Consider the following 22,582-nt stretch of genomic DNA (forward strand, 5'->3'; position numbering starts at 1 on the left):
TGGTGTTATAACAATATCTTCTATTTCGGAATTCGGTTCTGGTACAACAGCCTGATTAGTGAAATAATTGTTTAACATATTTGCAATGTCCTGATCGACATCATATAGTACATCATTATGAACAATATTAGGGAATGAACTATTGGATTTATTTCTTTTAAGATATTGCTTTATCAAGCGCCACTACGTTTTACTACCGCACGATTAACTTTTTATTTCGTCAATGTCATGAATATAACGTTTTTTTAGCTTTCCTTACTTCATTTATAACGGAATTTCTTATTTGTCTGAAGGTACTCCATGCCTGAGGCGATATTTTCTTTTTTGCAATCTTATGTTTTCGATTGCGTTTTCTGATTAAACTGCTTATTACAGTATTCATCCCTGGACAGTCATTAGGGCGCATGGTAACAGTTTTATTAGGTATGCATGCATATCTGATACTTTTAAGCACAATGAAGATTTCAGCTGCTATTTTAGGAACATCCTGGGATATAAACAGGGAATCCCAATTGATATTGTTAGCTATGTCCATAATATAAGTCCTATCTACGGATGAATTATCAAATATGTGTCTTTGGTATGTATTACATTTCTTCAGTTTTTCTTTGATGGTAACAAATATTGGACCGTGGTCACTACATATAGGATCCAAGACTCCAGACTCTCCAGAAGAAATTAAATCATTGATAAACACTAGGAAGAACCAGGACGACATGACTCTGCCTTGGCCAACACCATGCTTAATAGGATACCTGTCAAAGTTTTCACCCTTATATCTTACAAAAGCATAACTATTTGTATAGCTGTAGTGCAGTAGTTTCCAGATGTTTCCCTGGATGCCCAGTTGATGTAACTTGTAAAATAGACCATCGTGCCATATTCTGTCAAATGCTTTTTCTTTATCTAAAAAGGCAGCATATACTGTAGAGTTTCTCTCAATGTAATATCTGATACTTTCAATAAGAGCAAAAACGCTCATGATTGCGCCATGTTCCTTTCTAAATCCAAATTGGAGTATATCAGGGAAATAAGGATTATTTTCAAGTAATTTAGTTTCTATTCGTTTAAGTAATAGTTTCTCAAAAAGTTTTCCAAGGCATGACTTTAGAATAATTCCCCTATAGTTTCGGGGATCAGATTTTTCCTTTTAACCTTTATAGATTTGAATGACCATACCAAGTCTAAAGTTATAAGGCACATAGCAAATTGTAATTATTTTCTTAAACAGGTCACAAAGGTGTGTAATGTGCTCATTTGTAATGTTATCTGGGCCTGGAGATTTGTTTTTGCAGAGAGATTTGACAGTCTCTCGTACCTCGTTATCTGTAAACTCCCTTTCCAGTCCTTGTATTCACTGATTAAATAGTCATCTAATGCTTCAATAACTTCATGTTACAAATGTATATGTATATATAGTATGACCAGAAATTATTGAGAATTGTAGGAATATGTTTAATTGGATTTCTAGTATAAACAACCTTGACCAGCTATCAAGTGCTTGGTTTCATTCAAGAGAGACCACTCGGTAATTCCTTTTCATTAGTTTGTGAAGTGTTATCCCCCTTTGTTTTTACTTGCTAGCAGACGACATTTTCAGTGATCCTCACTATGGATGATTTAGAGAAGAGGAAGTTGATTTTAGAGTATTATATCAAGGACATCAGATCAGCTAAAGTGATTTCAAGTAGAACAGGCATCCCTTTGTCCACTGTTTATCTTGTTTTGAAAAATATTGCAAATGGATATGACATTGAGCACCAGGGAGGCGCAGGTAGGCCCCGAAAATTGACTGTCGGTGACAGGAGGCGGCTTGGTATTCTTGTTTTTTAAAACAAATGAAGGAGTTTAGAAAACTTAAGGCTGGATATGATTGATAGAGGAACTGTGTCTGTCTGTAAGGAGACAATTAGAACTGAGCTACATGCAATGGGTAGGCAGAAAAGTCGAGGAATTCCATCACCGATCATGAAACCTGAACAAAAGGAGCGATGGTTGAACTGGTGCTTACAGCATAGAAATTTCAACTGGGACAATGTGATTTTCTCAGATAAAAGTTCTTTGTGACTGTTTCCTAATACACTGAATCTGGACCAAACAAACTGGAAAACCTTTGTATCAGCGCCCAAAGTACAGTCCGAAAATAACGTGTGGGGTGGCAAATCTGTGTTAGGGGCAACGCCCCTCTGTGTATTTGAAGGGAATATGAACAGTGAGCGGTACACAGATATTCTTGAGGGACATTTACTTCAATCTGTTCGCGTGTTCTATGGACATTTTTGGATTTTCCAGCAGGACAACGACCCAAAACATCGTTTAAAGCATTCACAGGACCTGGTTTCGGACCCAAAATATGACAGTATTAGATTGGCCAAGCTATAGCACTGACCTAAATCCAACAGAAAATGTTTGGGGACTTATGAAGGAAAGTGTTAATAAGAAAAATCTGACAAATATTGCTGAAATGAAAGAAGAGGTGGTCCGATATTGGGACAGCATTGACCACGACTTTTTAACTTTTTTGATCAGTAGTATGCCCCGCCGCATTGAAGGCCGCATTGCTGCCCATGGTGACTTGACAAAATACTAACTGTTCACCTCTCTTTGAATCCGGAGTTATGTTCTGAAAATATTCACATTTGATACGTGAGTAATGAGATAAAAATATAAAAAAATTACAATCTTTAAATTCTCAATAGTTTCTGGTTGTATGTATACTGAGTCAAAAAAAACACTTCACATTCTTTCTTCAGGGCACTATAAAAGAACAAGAGATGGTAAGATGGTTAAATTGTTATGATTTCATTGCTGAGATCTGTGTGATGTACTCGATACACTGACAGTGCCATAATCAGTTCCATTAGGCTACACCGCCGTTCCAAAACATGGGTATACAGAATGTCAAGTCACAAGAACAAAAATGCGAAATTTCTCAGTTCAGTATCGTGTATGGCCACCCCGCGCATTCACCACTGCCAAACACCGTCTCCTCATCGACTGCCTGATGCTTGTGAACACGTGGTTTGGGATTCTGCGCCATTGCTCTTGCAAGGCAGCGCCAAGTTCCTGCAAATTCTGAGGTTGGTTCCTGAGACCACGAAGCCTTCTCCCAAGTGCATCCCAAACGTGCTCTGACGTTGGGCCCACAGCAGACGTTGACGTTGATGAAACGGCGTCAATATTGGTCCAGGATATGGATGTCGAGAATGGAGATTTGCAGCCCGCAACCGATTTCGAATGGTCTGTGAGGACAGTCGACCTCTAAACATCTCAGCCCTGGTTCGTGTAGCCGGCTGAAATCTGTCACATAGGTGACGTAGGACGATTTGACGGTCTTCTGCTCGTGACGTCACACGTGGACGACCCGACCTTGGGCGATCAGAAGTGGTGCCAGTTTCTTGTAGGCGACCTCGCAAGTCATACACAGTACGACGTCTGCATCCCATTGCTCTTGCGACGTCAATAACTGATCTTCCCGCTTGCAACATGCCAACGGCATGTTCACGTTGCACATTTGACAATCGTGGTCATTTCAAGTACCGTTAGAACTGTGGTTTAAAAGTGTTTTTTTCTTGAGGCCAATGCAAACACGTGCATATGAAGAAAACTTCGATGCGAAGATCACGTGATCGACTGCACGTGCAAAACCTGATTTGGCACTAACGTCATTTGCACGAGGAATGGATGGGTTTGAGTGGGTTTTGCTAACGTTTTTCTAGAGTCGAAAGATAGGGATCCCATTTCGGATACATAGATCTATCTTCAGAAAAAAATTATTCATTATTTTTCAAATTACATTTTGTGAAGTTTCTTTTTGACGCAGTATATATGTGGTTACATAGAAGATGAATTTCTCCTCTAACTTCGGGGAACCAACTGCAAACCCAATGCAAAATGAATTGCATGGGGATCATGCATCAAATTGCTGAAAAGCATGTACAAATATCGTGCATGTGAACAGCTGCGTGTTGGTGTATAGTTTTATTAAGAATTCTCCAATTTTCACTGAGTCTCATCATTTATTAAACCCATTACAATAATCTTGTCAACATTACGAAATTGTTTTTACATTACAACAGTTCATGTGTAAACAATAACTTTAAACAGTATGGCATATTTTGCAAATTCTAGTTTAGAACAGTTGACTGAAGTAAGTGGCTACATTTACACTAGTGAGTCTAAGCTGATGGGTAGTATATATCTGCAGGATGGAACGAACGGGGATGTACTCATGGGTCGTGTTGGCCGCTTCCTTCATGACCATGATGTTTGGCCCCAGCGTCAACTATGCCACCGGTGTGCTACACGTGGCCCTGTTGACAGAGTTTGACGAGGACCTGGTTCTCACAACCTGGGTTGGATCCATCTTCGGCTGCATGTTTGCCCTGGCAGGTACGTGAAACAACAATGATAATTTCAAACATCCCTGATAGTTGGTTTGGTTGGTTTCTTGTTTAACGCCGCACTCAGCAATAGTCCAGCTACATGGCGGCGGTCTGTAAATAATAGAATCTGGGCCAGACAATCCAATGATCAACAGCATGAGCATCGATCTACGCAATTGGGATACGATGACTATCCAATCCCGTTAGTCACCTCTTACAAGAAGCATTCGTTGCTGAAGACCAATTCTAACCCGAATCTTCACGGGTCCAGTCCTGACAGTATTCGTTTCAATACATGGGCGCCATTATAAATTCATATTTTTTTGTATATGTATTATGTATCGTTACGTTTGAAGTTTAGCAGTTTTACTTTCTTAAAAAAAGGATGTGGAAGTCTTTGGTGACTAAAAGTCAGGTATTAAGAAAACTGATGTGATATATATATCTTTTTGTTTGTACCAGGTTAAATTACTAATTCGGAGAAAACAAATGTACTAGTATTGCGTTCTTAGTAGAATTTTTAGTGAAGCTTCTTCTACATTCCTACTAAACAATTATAATGTGTTTTACCATTAATTAAATAGACGTTAGCTTTTTCAGAATTTTGGATATTTCAAAAAGTAAAAGTTTTTACTTATCAGCCTACAGGTTGTTCATGCATGAGATCGTTGTTCTTCGTTATCTACTTCAGGGCCTGTGGCTAGCTTTGTAATCAACGTGTTTAGCTGCAGAACATGCGTGGTGATGTCGGGAATCGTAATGCTGGTTGGATTTGCGTGCAGCTGTCTGGTGGCAGATATACGACTGTTGTTCATGACATATGCTGTTGTGGCAGGTAGGTGCCCAGACTATTGGGTTGTCCAGCATTGTGTAACCCTTAGAAATAGCAAGACTATTTAACACAATGCCATTCAGAAAGTGGTCAAATGTTACATATGTTATATTTGGGATTACACAGTAACGTAGAGATTATAGTACTTTTGTTGGGTTGAGTCCCATCCGGGATTCGAACCCACACCCTCAAAGTCAGGCACCTAATCGCCAGCACTGAAAGACGCCTAACCCTCTCACATGTAACACTCAGAAAAGAGCTTTCGTTCGATTACTGGTTACGATAGGTCCAAAACAACCAGTGAGAGTTGTTGATGTCAGAAGCAACGATATGGATCAGGTCAAGCTAAGAGCCTTGGGTCTGTTTCTGTTTGTTGTTTTTCGCCGCACTCAGCAATATTCCAGCTATATGTAAATACTCGAGTCTGGGTCAGACAATCCAGTGATCAAAAACATGATCATCGATCTGCACAATTGGGATACAATGACATGTGTCAACCAAGTCAGCCAGCCTGACCATCCGGTTCCGTTAGTCGCCGCTTACGACAGGCATTGGCTACTGAAAATCAATTCTAACACGGATCTTTACGGTTCCTATGATAAAGAACTGTGTGGCTACAATATGTGTTGTGGAAACGTTTGTCTTCATTGAATAGATTGTTGAATAGAATAATAACCACGAGTTTGCCAGGCCCCAAGTTCATTCTTCATTTTGGATTTGAGAGACTGGGACATTTCGGACTTAGAACTAACAAAAACATGCCCATCCCTCTGTTATTTTACAGGCTTAAGGAGTTACCTCTAAGTCATGTTGTCATTAATGGTGAAGTACCTTTGTCATGACGAGTGTGAAGACACAACAGAAACCGACCCGCTGTAATTGTTCATGTTTTGATTTTTCCAGGTTTAGGCACGTGTCTGTCAGGGACCGGGGCAATCGTTGTTCTTGGATACTACTTTCCTAACAACCCAGCTGTTGCTCAAGGGATATGCGTCACTGGGGCAGGACTAGGCATGTTTGTACACCCAGTCTTAGTTCAGTATCTATTAGATACCTACGGATTCCATGGGGCCTTTCTAATAACTGGAGGAATAACATTTCATACCTGTGCAACTGGTATGCTGATGCGGCCCTCTGTGATTGAGAAAAATAAAAAAAGAGATGTTTCTGGAGGTGGACAACTCGGGAGAAAAGTAATACTCTTACTGTGTGGGGATTGTTCCAGGATTGGGAAAGTCGTCAAGAATATATCATTCCTATTTTTTGCTTTCAGTATTTTTTGTTTTGCTCTTGGTTTATCATCAGAATATCTTTTTCTCCCGGACTTTTTCATGAAACAAGGAGCGACGTTCCAGGACGCTTCCCTCGTGATATCATTGTCCGGCATAGGGAGCGTTATCTCGCGTATTCTCACGGGAATTGCTTCGGCTGACGAGAAGATTGGCGGTGCAATATTGCATACATCTACCGCCAGCATCATGGCGTTATTCACACTTTTTGTGCCATTATTTCAATCTTCTTCGTATCTGCAAATTCTCTTTGGCTTTTTCCTCGGATTATACACAGGTGGCGTTTGGGTACATATGAATACACTAACACTTGACATTCTGGGACTTCAAAACTTTGCCACTGGTGTAGGTGTGGTTATGTTCTTCTGTGGAACCGGCTACTTGATTGGACCCCCGATTGCAGGTACGTTCCCCAACATGACTACATGCAAAGCGGATCCCCTACTTTCCCCCAACTCGTGAAGATCCGGGTTAGACTTGGTCTTCAGCAACCCACGCTTGTCGTAAGAGGCAACTAACGGGAGCGGGAATGAATTTCACTGATTATGTTCAACCTCAAGCATGTGTGTTTATCTTACTATCCCTAATGTCTGATGGTTTTCTCATTCACTTGTTTGTAACAGCCATGGATCACTGGATTCAGTGATGACACCACAAAATGTAGTCATGTTATTTCTATCAGTCTGATAACCTGTAAATGTCCTATTGGTGATTTACATATATCCACATAGTCCTGCTGTTGCGCGCCACTACTGTCTGCTTGGCAAGGAACAGGACCATTTCGTGTATGTATCATGGTGGGGCATGGTGGGCGAGCTGTCTAAGAAAGCGGAAGGTGCCTTGATCGAGACCCACTTGTGACCGGGTGTGAAAACCTTGGAGCTAACATTATCTGCAGGCTCTTTCATTGTGTCACAACCCCTAGTGTGCAGTACACAACCCTGTGCACTTAAAAGAACCCACCCATCTGCTCGTAGGTGACCAGGTAGTAGACACACGAACACGTGCAGACAGCCAGTTACGGGTATAGTAACGTGCAGTATCACTGGACAAAATACTGAGAACTATGTGTCCCAGTTCACCCGGCTGCAAATGGGTACCTTGTGAGGATGAGGCTGTGTGATAACTCGCTGCGCCTAACAGGTTTCGTGAGTTGAATACGTCCCTGGGAGTTGAGCTGGTTAAAAATGAATGCCAGAAATAAAGACATCCGCTGATCAAGGGAACACACCAGCGTCTTGAGCATGTACTAGTTGCGTGGATATGTGCGCTATATAAATATCCTTTAATAATATAATCATTTCCCTGGTTTCCTGAGCATTACAAGGTTTTCCCAAAACAATCTCAGTGAGTGAACGACTAAAAATTAAAGTCTCTGTTCATCCATTGATATCTTGACTCTAAGATACATAATAGATAAGGGCGGTGGGATAGCCTTGTGGTTAGAAAGAGTTCGCTCCTAACGTCGAAGACCCAGGATCAATGTCCTCTGCTGTGAAATTGATGGAACATTACTAAATGCAACTTAAAACTCTCATAATAAATTCATTTCGACTGCAAGGGACAGTAAAACAATCAGATTATCACAGATTCGTTTTGCTAACCTATTATTGAGCCGTAAAATTATATCAATATACAACACAATGTTAGGCTACCATACTAAGGACCATGTAAACAAGACTCTCTGCTACCTACAGGGTTCTCAAGCAGGATCAAACAGTCCACAAAACAAGTCCCACCATGGTAATAAGTAACATAGATGCGACCAACAGTGACTATGATTCTACTACATTCGTGTATTTTGACAGCTGTAGTCGGAATGATTTTTCTGGTTTGTTGTACCAGGCTGTCGAATAGGCAGCCAAAATGGACATGCATACATCCTGAAGTGGTCATTGTTTTCTTTCGAATCAGTATGTACGGTAACAGCAGCCGGTTGAACGCACAAAAGAACGACTCATGACGGTCAGTCATGCAGCTGTTTTCTAATTGATCGAATATGCATGTGCCAGTTCAGTCAAAACGAATGTTAGTATGTGCCAATTCAGTGTGGACGAATGTTAATTGAGTATGTATTCGCTCAGCCGTCTCCGCCGATGCAGTTGGTTCTCTTGAACACATGATGTTAGAAATTTCATATATATATATTACATGTATATAGAGTCAGATTTTCTTTGATATTATGGGATGACGTTGTTGGAAAAGGACAGTCAGCTACTGTTTAACAACCCCCAGCCTATTAAGGAAAAGAAAAACACAGGTAAATTAGAGCATTTATGTTTCCATTTTGACGACACGAAATATACATAATGTCTTAATCGCTCAAACCTGTTGCATGATTCCTATCAAGGTCAAGGTCACTTAAGGTTAAATAAGTATATGTGGTTCAAACTTTCGGATTAATTAGTGAACCATCAAAGGTTTGGCAAATAGTCAAGCCAAACTCAATGCCAATTAAATGTCAAGGTTTCACAAGGGTAATTAAATGACTGTTGCTGTGATTAACATGGTTGCGTCTGTCATGGGTGTCACTAGTTATACACTGGTACATGCTGGTATGACATTAATTGAAGCTGAAGCAAACTCGGTGTGAACGAGACATGAAAACAGCCATAATTTATAGCAACATTTCGAAAACAATGGGCAGAACGTGGCTGAGATTAAAGGTCAAGGTAAATGAGTGCTTGTCATCGTGGGTTTTGTTTCAGGTAAATAGGGGCACATGTTTACTTATGAAAGTTTTATTTTCATTTGGCATGTTTGAAATCAACTATGACCTAGTTTAGTGAACTCAGCACGGGTCATGATACGTTTGGGAAAGTTTGTAGGATATTCGTCAGAAGAATCTTGAAATAGTTTGAGAGCTGCTTATTAATGGTATTTTAATATTGAAATTTTTTATATACTTACCGAATTTAAACGGGCTATTTCTAATATACATCACTGACTGATCTTCATAGGCACATTGAGGCGGTTGGGTAGCCTAGTGGTTAAAGAATTTGCTCGTCACGACGACCCGGGTTCGATTCCCCACGTGGTTACAATGTGTGAAGTCCATTTCTGGTGTCCCCCGCCGTGACATTGGTGGAATGTTGCTACTCACTCACTGACAGGTAGTTTGGTTAAATATTTCCATCGTGGCGGCACAATTAGTAGTATATAATTTTGTTACAGGTGCAATTTTGGAAGCGAGTGGTGATTACTACAACGTCTTCTTGTTCTCCGGTACGTATCGAGCTATGCCTGCTTTGTTTCTTATGCTTCGTTTCGTTCATATCAGACCATGGTAGAACGGCGCAAACCACAATGGCAATAAAACAACAACTGTGGACATTTGAAACATATTTGTAGAGGACGAAGACGGATGAATGGATGCACATATTGAAATACCTATTGGGACAGGTAGCTTAAGTTTAATATTTAAGTGAACAAACCTGACAAAATCAATAAGGGAAACCTAACTATTTAGCTATATGAGCTAACTTATTCAATGTGCTGGATGGAATGTTGGGAAATTCATTCATCTTCTGTGAATTATTCGTATATATTGTTCCTTATTGAAGTACAGTACAGTACATCATTCCCCATCCTCCCTTGTGGATTCAGGTTGATCAATGGCAGTTCACTATGACGAATCATGTACAAACACCAATCACAATATATAGTGTTAACGACTGACTTTCGCTGTATATTTCTTAGGCCTGACAGAAATCTACAATCTTACTTCCAACTCCTAGATTTCCCCTGATTACGTTTCTAGGTTTGTCTGCACCAACCATAACACACTATTTCATTGGCACCTGACACATTTCCACATACATAACTTCATATTATTAACGCGGAATAGAAACGCTAATCACTTGTTAGACAAAAGTCTGTCAGATAAATCCATGTGTTGTGAAATTAGAAATGTTACAAATAAAGTTTAACCTTGGAAGAGAACTTCTTAATTCGCACTCTTTGCATATAGAAGATTGTATGCTTGAAAATATTAAAAGAATTAGACAAAGCCATACTGCCAGTTCAATGATGATATATATCAGAAACCTTGGTAAAGTGAAACCTTACTATTCCCTACTCCTTTAGCTGAAATTGCCTCCTCTACTTTAGATGTTACAAAATAAATAATTAGACATCCTTTGTTAGCCTGGAGCGGTCATGTAATGGTTAAAGCGTTCGCCCGTCACGCTGAAGACCCGGGTTCGATTCCCCACATGGGTGCAATGTGTGAAGCCCATTTCCGGTCCCACGCCGTGATATTGCTGTAATACAGGAACAAGCGGCGTAAACCCATACTCATTCACTCACGTTGTTGGCGTTGAATTTGAGTTTCCTGACAATCATTTTACAACTGTTCTATTCGATATGATACCAGTAATGGAAATCTTAATGGTTTCCATCTTAAATACAAACAGTGCGACATGATGCTGAATTGACGGTTACGTTGATTTCCAGGTGCAATGATGTTCTTGGCCTCTGCATTAGGGTTCCTTTCAACTCCAAAGGAAAATACCCGGAAATCTCTGCATGGTACTCCAACAGAACTGAATGTGTACCGTGAAAAGTGCGATGGAGCTGCAGTAGCAGATGTTACAGAAAACCTGTTGTCTCCAGAACGAAGAGAACAAGAGCATCAATTACATGATGAACATATATGAAACTAATGAGTGTAACTTACTTCCTTTATCAATGACATGACATGGTGATAACCATATGCTAATCTGTGAACAGAGAAAGCATGTGTAGACAAGTAGATACAAGTGAATAGCCATGTCACAGCCGTCCATCAGCAGGCCAGTAGTGTATGGACGAAGAATGGGTTCAGTATGTATCTGTTCACTCTTTGTTAATAAACTAATTTTATAATCATCATAGATCTTTGATTAAAGGAAAGTCCATCGGATGATTCTATATCGTAAGTATGTGTGAATGAAGATCACTACGAAAAAGTAATGATACAGGTGAGCCCGAATGAATGAATGAATGAATGAATAAATGAATGACTGAATAACTGGGGATTACTTTACGCCACACCGTCGCTTTTGAAGCTATTCGCGGCGAGAACCAATTAATATAAATTCAGTATGGATACTTGAAAAACAATCGTGAAAGAATTATGTCAATCGCCATATAAGATAACATTCATTAATGCAGTAATATAAATATGTGTTTCATGGTAAAATGTCGTTGCCATGGAATATACATCGGAGCATCATCGCCCTTCAAAAGGAAAGAATGAGTGAAATGCGAATGTCCTCTAGGGCTCGTAAGTAGGTCACCTTAGTACTTCCGGTGACAAACAACAATATATATCTATTTATATCGCCAGTTCACAGTAAGGAACCGATAATCCTTGCAGGAATAACAAACGCCCGATCTAATTATCCCCAAATTAGCCAACTATTACGGCTGTCAACAGCTGTGACAGCCAAGCATGGTCCGGTCTAGTAAAGTCATATTTGGCGGTCGCGCAATTTGGAACCAGAAATAGTTCTTGAGTATAAGCTTGTCACCGGAAATCTGGTACCGGAAGTAAGCTGGGCCCCGTCTCTCTTTGGGACTTCTTAAAACATCATCTTTTCGACAACTTGCACTGATAGGGTTGTGGTCGGTTTTATATCATGTAGATTGTTGATACTTTGTTCATACCTGTTTTAGTGCCAGCACTGCTTAACATATTGCCTTGTAACTGGTATTCAATCAGAAAAAGGGATGTCAGTGTACGTTGCCATATGTTCAGGAGAAGCCTTTCCTGCTGCATCAGCTGTACTGTTTCCTCCTATGCCAATATGACTTGGACCAACAGAAAATGATATTTTTCTCGGCTACTGATCATCTCAGGTGCAGATTTAACATCTAGGCTGGAAAAGTGTTGTCAGATTTCCTACCATTTATTGTCTGAAACGTGACAGACTTATCAGTTAATATGATATGTCCTCACGCATAGAACTCAGCAGTTTGTTACAATATAAAAGCAAATTATAAGAATAAGACACATAGAGAGGAAAGTAGAACTGATGGAGAAATGTGTCTGAAGATTTAAGTGTAAATTGCTCTGTCTTGTCCGAGACCGATCATCAGTTTCATGGTATTATCGGTGTTAATCTGCGGGAACCACCAGTTCAGCAAAATATATATTCAACGTCTACACCGTATTCACCTCTTCCTCAAGTAAGGAGATGGTGTCGGTTTAAGACAGTGAGAGATTAGTAGTGATGTACATTTAGTGTTAGGTAATGGTGCACCTGCACATCAGACATCATGAGTGGTTGCCGTTCTGTGCATTCATTGAAATATATGATAGGTTAAGGGTTGATTTTTCGGATCCTGCAGAAATGCATATACGCCAGAAGGCACTGGATACATTAAAAGATGTTTCAAACTCCAAATGGGGAGGGGAAACCCTCCTCCAGTTGCACAGATCCCATGTCCATTTAAACCTTGATTACGGCTGCGAAACGTATTGTGATGCTTGTAAAGACAATGAAAATTATTGGATTCTGTTCATCACCAAGGCCTACAACTTTGAACTGGAGCCTTCAGAAAATCACCAATTCTTAGTTTGTATGTTTAGATTATGAGCCGTCCTTAAACGTACAGCATATTTGAAAAATTACAATTTACTAAATCAAATCCAGCATCTATGTATATAACTTTATAAAAACAGATAATCACTCATTTACTACTTTCAATAAGAATACAATCTACTATTTCTGGCGCTGAACCAGATCTTGACACCATAGTCCTAACCCAGTTTTTCAGTTCTCTACCAGTGGCTGACATCACGAGCATAGATCTACGCAACCGGTGACATGCGTGAAGCAAGTCAGCAAACCTGTCAACTCGACCCCATTAGTCACCTCTTACGACAAACGTGTTGCGGCATATCAGCGTTAACTTAGTTTCACCGAGACAAAGTAAAGCTCCCGCAGCAAAGCGTGTACTTTTGTCAGACATGCCTTGCAGCTGTATAAATCCCAGCATATATCTACGAGTATGACTTAATCTATGTGGAAATACTAGCTGGTTTTGTCTAGAGGGATGAACATGGCACTATCCTAACATTTTGTATCTGCAGAGACCTGTTGAAAAGTTTGCAAATCACAGTCTGAGACACGTGGAAGAAACATTTTGGCAAAAACCATCGGGCCATGACGACCTTCTAGCACCGTGTATTCTAATTTAATCACAACAATTACTCCGTCACTGCACGAGATGGGGCTGCAACCATGGATCGTGTGAATTAACAATACCAATTAACAATATGGCTCAGGGCAATTTGACGACCTTTCAGTAGAGTGTCAAAATCAGGAATGACCCTCTACACACGTACACGGATTGTGTGCATATTCCACTGCATTGTTCCAGGTGTGTAGAGGTGTTTTCGTAATCAAATCGTTTATGGCATGATCTTTCCTCTGAAGACCAAGAGGGCGGTGGGGTAGCCTAGCGGTTAAAGCGTTCGCTCATCACGCCAATGACCCCACATGGGTACAGTATGTTAAGCCCATACCTGGTGTCCCCCACCACTACTGGAATCACGCTAAAAGCGGCGTAAAAGTAAACTCACTTAGCCTGACGACCGATCAAAACAATATAGTTTAATTTCGCCCACCATCCTTTGAAAGGATGCATGGTGGTAGGTCACGAATGGATTTTCTTGTCCATGGAGGACGTGGCCGGTATTGCGTACTGAAACTTATATACTGGCCACTTTTCACGCGTCTACTTTCTTCTCTTACGTAAGAGTGCAGATGTGTACCCCAAAAAATGTCAGCATCTGCCAGGGACCCGTTTCACAAAGCTCTCATGTTACAGTATAGGGGGTACGAATGCTACGAGGAAACCTACGAGATCTTAGGCTTACGAGAGCTTTGTGAAACGGGGCCCAGGACTGCATGTCTCAGTCATGGCTGCATATCGCAGCAATTACAACTCTGTCGTAGATGGTCACTGTGCTCATGTAAACTGTTTCATTTAGATTTGTCCACAACAATATCCACCTTTCCATAAACCTCATATATGGTGGTAACACGTACCTGCATTTCTTCTTCGTTTCAACACATGCGACCTTCGCAATTATCTGAACAATATAGAACAAAGTTGAGATCTAGATCTAGATAAATGCTTTATCAGACTCATCTAGGAGGGTTACATGTCTATATACTGGCAGATAACAAAGGGCAGTCTCGTTTATGTTGAGTAAGCCAACATGGTGGGGGTTCGGCTTCTCCTTGCTCTGTTCCTGTTTTCTTTATCGTTGTCATCGACACAGCGTCCTAATATCGTTTTTATTGTGGCAGATGATTTAGGTGAGTTTATAGCAATTTGATTTTTCTTGTTTAACGCCGCACTCAGCAAAATTACAATAAGAGATTTGATGTGAAGTACATACTGAAACAATATGTCACTCTAAGTGTGTCTTATTTCAATGTAGAGATTAACTAAGCAGTGCATATCACTCTCATAGCAATGTTTTCAAGAAATCTTTTGTGTTTGTGCAGTGTGGAATGACCTTGGTTTCCGGAATCCTGACATGATAACCCCAAATATCGACAAACTGGCCACACAGGGAATTATCTTCAATAATGCATACGTCCAGCCTCTTTGCAGCCCGTAAACTGTTGCTTTATTTTATCATTTACATTTGTGAAAATATAAGAAACATCACAGATGATCTTACTTGATACCCGAACGGTTCACGCTATATATTCTCACATCGTTGTTCATGAAATATATTTTTTCCTTTCCAACAAAAAATTAAAAGGGTAGACATGATACAATAAACGATTGTGACTATATGAGAAGTGGATAACGCTAGACATGATCCAAACAGTCTCTGGGAAACTGTCTGAAACATGTGCACATGACACAGTGGTACGCACAATGGAAATCCAACATTGCACAAAATGGTTTGGAATGTTCTACCACTCATGCTCGGTTGTATTTCGAGGGTTATGCTCCCCGGATGTATCGATCCTGAGTGACGCACGTCAAACTGTCGATCCTGAGTGACGTAGCCGTATGTGTCGACCCTGCGTGACACAACCGGATGTGTCGATCCTGAGTGACACAACCGGATGTGTCGATCCTGAGCGACGTAGTCGGATTTATCAATCCCGAGTGACGACGGTTTACTCTGGAATAACCAGACCTTGGCCTGTCAGCAACAGTTTGAGTAGTGTTCTTCCGTGCCCACACAGTAAAAACACGTCCGTCAGGACACGCGTCAGTTCCTTGCTACAGCTTATTGACTTGTCTCCCAATTGCATCATTGCGACGTCAATCTTGGCAATATTGTGTCACCTACAGGCTACAGTGTCTTTATGCATTCCGTTTGCTTCTTGTGGCCTTTCATGTCCCATCCACGGAGGGTCCGGCATGTGCAGTGCAGGCGCATCTGACGGTTTGTTTTTGCTCTTCAGTACAATAGCCTACTACATCTACATTTAAGTATTGTATAAAAACACCCCAAAAGTGGCTAAACTGATTTCAAAAGGTGCAATATTGCAATATTATACATGTACAGTTACCATTGCCCTCACTGTTTCAGATCCCGTACCGCCTTTATGAGTGGAATGTATCCTTTCCATGCAGGCATGCAGGTAAGGTTCTATGTTGTTAACATAAGAGATATTAGGAGATAAATAATATTATCAGCAGGATGTTTACACTACAGGTCATAATACAAGAAACATGTTATTGAAAACTTGCAGGTGTTTTATTTTGATCATCTACTCTTTACCTGAGGATACAATTTTTCTCAGTATTGCTGAGTGTGCCGTTAAAAATATTTTTTTCTTGCTGTTCGTTTGTCTTTAAGGCGTATTGTTTCACATTTGGAGCGCAGTAGTGCAGTGGTAAGGCGTCTGCCTATCACGCTGAAGACCCGGGTTCGATCCCCGGTGGAGGCACCTAGGTTCGGGTCCCGAGGTGGGCACATTTGCGTAGTATCCTTGGACAAAATACTTTGATCCACATTGTCTTAGTTAACCCATCTGTAAAATGGGTACCCGTGAGGATGTGCTGGCAATATGAGTGTTTAGTTCGTTGCGCCTAACAGGCAGCATGGCTGTATACTCCCCAGGGAGTTGAAGAAGTATCGGAAAGTACGATAGTGTCCTATGACCGGGGATAGTAATGTACGTAGCGCCGTGAGCAGGCAATGTGCCTGGATATGAGCGCCATATAAGCGGACTATTACTATTACTATTACATTTCACTCACTTGTTTGTTAAATATTGAATATGTTTGTGCTCTTTCACAAAGCTGGATCAAAGTTGGGTTCATTTGTCCTCACATATATGCATATGATGTTCTTACAATGATAATGTGTTTCATTCATCATATGGCACTGAATCATGACCAAGACGTGTGTGTGCCCCTCAACTTTACATTCCTCCCTCAGGAACTAAATATAATTGGAAAGTGGGTGTTGTACTACACTTAAAAAACCCGAAAAGTACATATAACAAATAAGATTACCAGATATAAAGGATGTACAATGAATGTAATAATGAAGTGTTATTTGCTATATTGCGTATTGTCATTCTAAGACCCAATAATGTATATGGATTCATTCATGTCTGCAACCATATCATGTGGGTTCTTAGGTGTGAGTCCATGGAGTGTTGTCATCCTTAAAATACACCAAAGTACATATGTGAATATTTTAGTGCTGTTAAGCTGTAAATGTAACATGCGCACTATCATTTTAGATGGCATCTTGGTTATTGCAAGTGGGAGTGCACTCCAACGTACCGAGGCTTCGACACCTTCTTTGGTTATTATAATTCCGGTGAAGACTACTTCAGCCACAGTAGTAGTGCGTATTACGCCTACTGCATGGTTGTATGACTGAGCGAGTGAGTGAGTGAATTATATTCACATCGTATTTAAACCATATCGTGACTAGAAAAGTTATGAATAGATAATATATGGATAGATAATAGGCAGTCCTGCCAATGACATCAAAACACATATCACAGATTGCGTATAACACCAGTGGTGTTACCACAAAACTACATCACTATATTTAACGGTAATGATAAAAAACAGCCTATTGATCACTGACAACTGAAGGTAGATCACCTTACTAGGGACCATGGGAACTTATAGTACCTTGACTGCAGGCATGGGCCCTAGCAGGCTTTACATCATCTCCTACTTTAACCTGCTTAGATTGTATGGTCACTAACAATCGCAGTTATCAAATGTAATCTGCCACTCGGTTTCATGTATTTAGGTTTCGGTTTCATTGATGGACACGTAAACAGATGTAAGGTTGTATAAATGTTTTATATTTTACCAGGGGATTACTTGGACTTCAGGGATAATAAAACCCCTGCAAGAAACTATTCTGGAGAATATTCTGCTGTGAGTATGCAATACCGCTTGACATTGAACTTAGTGGTACTAACTTCAGTTGACACGTTTCATAACCATTGTGCTTAATAATGAACACTTCCTACAATCGCGAGCGGCTGAAGGGATGGTGTAACTCCAGCTAGGATCCATGCAGGTAGCAAAGTAATGTAAGTCCCCATGGTTCCTAGTATGGTGATCTACCTTCAGTTGTTGGCGATCTATAGCCCATTTTTACATCGTATTGTCCAAAAATAGTTTTGTACTTTTAAAGATATATGCTAGCTAGTTTTAACTCAATCTGTGATAATCTGGTGGTTTTACTGTCCTTTGCTGACAGGGTTTTATATATTATATGTATGTATTATGAATTTAGAACTAGTTTTAGTCACGATATGGCTGAAATATTGCCGATGTGACTTTAAATCTTAACTCACTCACTCACTCACTAATAATGAACACTTTCTGTGATATGACTAATTCCTGAGTGAGTCGGTTTTTTTCAACCATTGTGAAATATTCCTTTTTATCATGTATTCCTCCTTTCAGAACACATTCGCCCAGAGAGCCGTTGACATCATCCATCGTCATAATGTATCACAGCCGTTGTTTATGTACCTCCCGTATCAGAGCGTGCATGGTCCAATTGAGGTACATAAAATCCACAGTATACCGAGAACGTGTACCTGTATATATTCTTGAGGGTTGAGAATGTAATCGGTGTTGCAATATTCCCTGAAGATTATTCTCAAAAGGTATTTGTTGCTAAGAGTCATTCAAAAGAGCCGGTTGGATATTCTCATTACAACTAGAAAAGTATTTTATGAATCATAGCAACATGATGATGTGTATGTTGATGAATGCTCATTTGGGCTCGATACATATGTGTGTTCCATTTGTCAATGCATGTATCAGTTTATCTATCTATCTATCTATCTATCTATCTATCTATCTATCTATCTATCTATCTATCTATCTATCTATCTCTCTCTCTATATATATATCTATCTATGGATATTACAGGTGCCAAAGAAGTACGAGGACATGTATCCGAACGTGATTAATGAAGGGCGAAGAAAGTACAGTGGTATGCAAGTTTATGTTCGTATTTCCCATCTCTTTCTTCAAACAATTATCTGTGTAAATAATTTTCCCCCGAAAGCAAAGTTTGTATCACTTTTGTTGACTCAAGATGATCCTCATATAGTTCACACAGCTCGACATCTTGATGAAGGCAACTTCTATTCCCTACAGGAATGGTGTCTGCACTGGATGAGGCAGTGGGGAATGTTACCAAAGCACTGAAGGATCGGGGCTTGTTTGAAAATACTCTGATTCTATTCACTGCAGATGTAAGTAGTTGCATTATCGTAGCTGAGCAGAATTTTCGATATATTTGTAGCGAATGATGCTCGTATCTTGTGCTGTGTCGGCGGCTCCGTGAATTATGACCAATGAGCACAAAGGTGTTTCTAACTTTGAACATTTGCAAGCTAAATGTGAACACAATTATGACTTTTTCCATTCTGCAAAGGAACATTATTCCTTGTTATTTCTTTTTGGAAATAGGAGGGGTTGTTGGGTTACATTTGAGGTTTGCTCGTCTCACCGAAGATCTGGGTTCGATTCCCCTGATGCGAAGCCAATTCCTTGTGTATCCCGATGCAATATTGCTAGAATGTTGCTACAAGTGGCGTAGACCTCATATTCACTCACTTTTATAAATACCTCGTATGATAATGAATGAAAGAGGCTGCAACTGTATGGCTGTCGAACTTATACATGCACATGCCAAAATCAGTGCTATGTAATACATATTGTACTTTTCCCACAAGTATATGAGTGTGTTTGGAATATCTCCAACGGATATATGGGTAAGTTTGCTTTAGTTAATGAAGCATAGAAACTGATTGACGTTCAAAATAAAATGTATTTGTCGAACACTTTGGTTTCACCAAAGTGCTAATAACACGTCACAATTCAATTCTGGACCAACAAAAGTCCAGAAACACTCCGCACTGTGGGCACTTTCTGACAAGGGATTCGACAAAATTAAACATGCCGTTGTTATGAATATATGCCAAGGATGAAAAAATATTTTTTCGAAAGCTCTAAATTTAAACTCGCGAACAGTGGCCCATGGGCGTGAATTTTTAATTTCGTTCAGAATTCATGTTTTGGAGATTGTAAATCAATGAGTGTATGTTTATAAGCATCATGCAGAAAATTTCAACTCATTTTGACTTAATTTGACTAACTTGGAGCAATATTAAAAATTCTCGCCCATGGGCGAGAATATTTACTTTTACTCAAAATACATGTTTTTCCATGTTTTGGGGGTTGTAAAGGAATGGGTGTATACTTATGAGTATCATGAAACAAAATCCAACTCATTTTGACTTCATTCGGCTAATTTATATTTATACAATCTCGTCCATTGGCGAACATTTTTGGCCCATGGGTGAGAATATTTACTTTTACTCAAAATACGCTTTTTTCCATGTTTTGGAGGTTGTAAATGAATGAGTGTATGTTTATAAGTATCATGACAAAAACAATATATTGATTGGACTTATTTGGACTAATTTAGAGCGTTATTTATACAATCTCGTCCATTGGCGTAAAGACATTTGGCCCATGGGCGAGAATCTTTACATTTGCTCAAAATACATGTTGTTTTCGTGTGTTTTAGGTAGCAAATGAATGAAAGTACGTTTGTAAGTATCATGATACAATCTTTTTACTTAATTCGGATAATTAAGAGCTCTATAACAAATATATCGGCCATGGGCTAAAATATTTTCTTTTACTCAAAACTCACTTGACATTATTTCTACTATTTATGAAAACAGAATGCGAATTGCAACACATGTTGCTAAGAAAGTGTAATCCCAAATATAACATATGTTGCATTTGACCACTTTCTAAACGGCATTGTGTAATCAGAATGCGAATTGCTTCATTTTATCCTTTTGATCAGGGTTGGTTGAAAAGAAATGTAATGAAAACATATCACTGATGAAAACGATTTGAGTGTGAGTCAGTTAATATACTCCAGTATATCGTCACATCGGCAATATTTCAGCCATTTTTTTACTTGAACCAATTAAGCATTGATTAGGAATAAATGTATAGTATATAACCTGTCGTCAAGGGACTGTAAAATATCCAGAATATCAATCAGATTTAAACCTAGCATTTGATATTTATATAATAGCACTATTTGAACAATACACAAAATGAAAACAGGTTATAGACAGCCAGCAACTGAATTTAGATCACCATGGGGACTTACGGTACATTAGCTACCTGCGAGAACCCTAGAAGGACTTACATGGTCCCTTCATACGTTGGCGATTGTGCACAAATTTAGCCATCACTTAAAAACACAAGTATCCTACTATTATAAACGTGGTATATCTAAATTTACTTCGAATGTTTTGAGACTTACGTACCCTCTCAAGCACACAAAACTGTGAAACCCGTGAAGGTCCGGGTTAGAATTTGCCTTCAATAACCCATGCTTATCGTAAGAGGCCACTAACGGGATCGGATGGTCAGGCTCGCTGACTTGGTTGACACATGTCATCGGTTCCCAATTGCGCAGGACCCGTGAAGATCCGGGTTAGAATTGATCTTCAGTAACCTATGTTTGTCGTAAGAGGCGACTAACGGGATCGGGTGGTCAGGCTCGCTGAATTGGTTGACACATGTCATCGGTTCCCAAGTGCACAGATCGATGCTCATGCTGTTGATCACTGGATGGTCTGGTCCAGGCTCGATTATTTTCAGACCGCCGCCATATAGCTGCAATATTGCTGAGTGCGGCGTAAAACTAAACTCACTCATCCGATTGCGCAGATCGATGCTCATGCTGTTGATCACTGGATTGTCTGGTCCAGACTCGATTATTTACAGACCGCCGCCATATAGTTGGAATATTGCTGAGTGCGGCGTAAAACTAAACCCACTCGCTCACTCACCCCAAAACAGTGAAAAAGGGAACACCTCCAGCTACCAACAATGTCAACAAGAACATAATGGAGTCCTTGCATCAATAAATCTTCAAGACAATACACAGTTATCCTACCTCATGTCAGAATGTCTATCTCTGATTGATTCACGTGACCTTGAACAAATTACCATGTATGCAGGGTGTACGGTCGTGCACTGCCTGGGTGGTGTCGAACAAATCATCAGGCACAATAAATCATTTATACCCCGCCCCATTGAAAAAACATGCATCCACGACAGTCAGTGAACGGTGAAACAGTGGTTCAAATCGACTACTCAGTACCTTGTTAGTGAAATATATGACTGAATTTCAGCTTGTTTTGATCCTATATTTACATGAATAGAGATTTAAGATATTTTTACCTAAGGTTATGTATTTATATAGTTTTATAAAAATCTTTCTATGATGTATATTTTGCCCCTCTAGATAACAGTGTCTCATAAGACTGTTAAGGCTGGATGTATGTAATACATTATGGGTTTATTTTATATGTATTTTAAATCTTGTTTACATACATGGGACACTTTAATATACTGTGTCTGTCATTCTGTCTTTAAACATTCGTTAAGATAAATTCTGTGTACTATTGTGATGCGGGGTATACGGGGATTTTTGCGTCCCGTTTTATCCACCAAGCCGAAGGCGTCAGCGACAGTTTGCTACTACTTATGATAGGAATTATTTTGACGTTTTTGTG

General features: G+C 39.8%; 2 protein-coding genes and 1 long non-coding RNA gene across 3 annotated transcripts; all 3 read left to right on the plus strand.

Moving 5' to 3' along the window:
- The first annotated feature begins 4,186 nt into the window (after positions 1-4,186).
- On the plus strand, positions 4,187-11,375 carry LOC124269170 (monocarboxylate transporter 12-like). The gene is made up of 5 exons (XM_046704183.1): positions 4,187-4,392; positions 5,077-5,220; positions 6,121-6,909; positions 9,681-9,731; positions 10,962-11,375. The coding sequence occupies exons 1-5, from the start codon at positions 4,209-4,211 to the stop codon at positions 11,162-11,164; spliced, it is 1,371 nt and encodes a 456-aa protein (XP_046560139.1). The 5' UTR covers positions 4,187-4,208; the 3' UTR covers positions 11,165-11,375.
- A 3,319-nt stretch (positions 11,376-14,694) lies between these two features.
- On the plus strand, positions 14,695-17,363 carry LOC124269175 (arylsulfatase B-like). The gene is made up of 4 exons (XM_046704186.1): positions 14,695-14,818; positions 15,011-15,122; positions 16,060-16,111; positions 17,247-17,363. Exons 1-4 carry the CDS (start codon positions 14,719-14,721, stop codon positions 17,361-17,363), a joined length of 381 nt encoding a protein of 126 aa, XP_046560142.1. The 5' UTR covers positions 14,695-14,718.
- Positions 17,364-18,474: 1,111 nt separating this feature from the next.
- Positions 18,475-19,222, plus strand: LOC124269171. Its single transcript, XR_006896449.1, has 3 exons — positions 18,475-18,521; positions 18,894-18,957; positions 19,125-19,222. It is a non-coding gene; the product is annotated as an uncharacterized LOC124269171 (long non-coding RNA).
- Positions 19,223-22,582: the final 3,360 nt, after the last annotated feature.

Source organism: Haliotis rubra, unplaced genomic scaffold, assembly GCF_003918875.1.
Source record: "Haliotis rubra isolate DU_JTF1 unplaced genomic scaffold, ASM391887v1 Scf1426, whole genome shotgun sequence".
Classification (NCBI taxonomy): Eukaryota; Metazoa; Mollusca; class Gastropoda; order Lepetellida; family Haliotidae; genus Haliotis; species Haliotis rubra.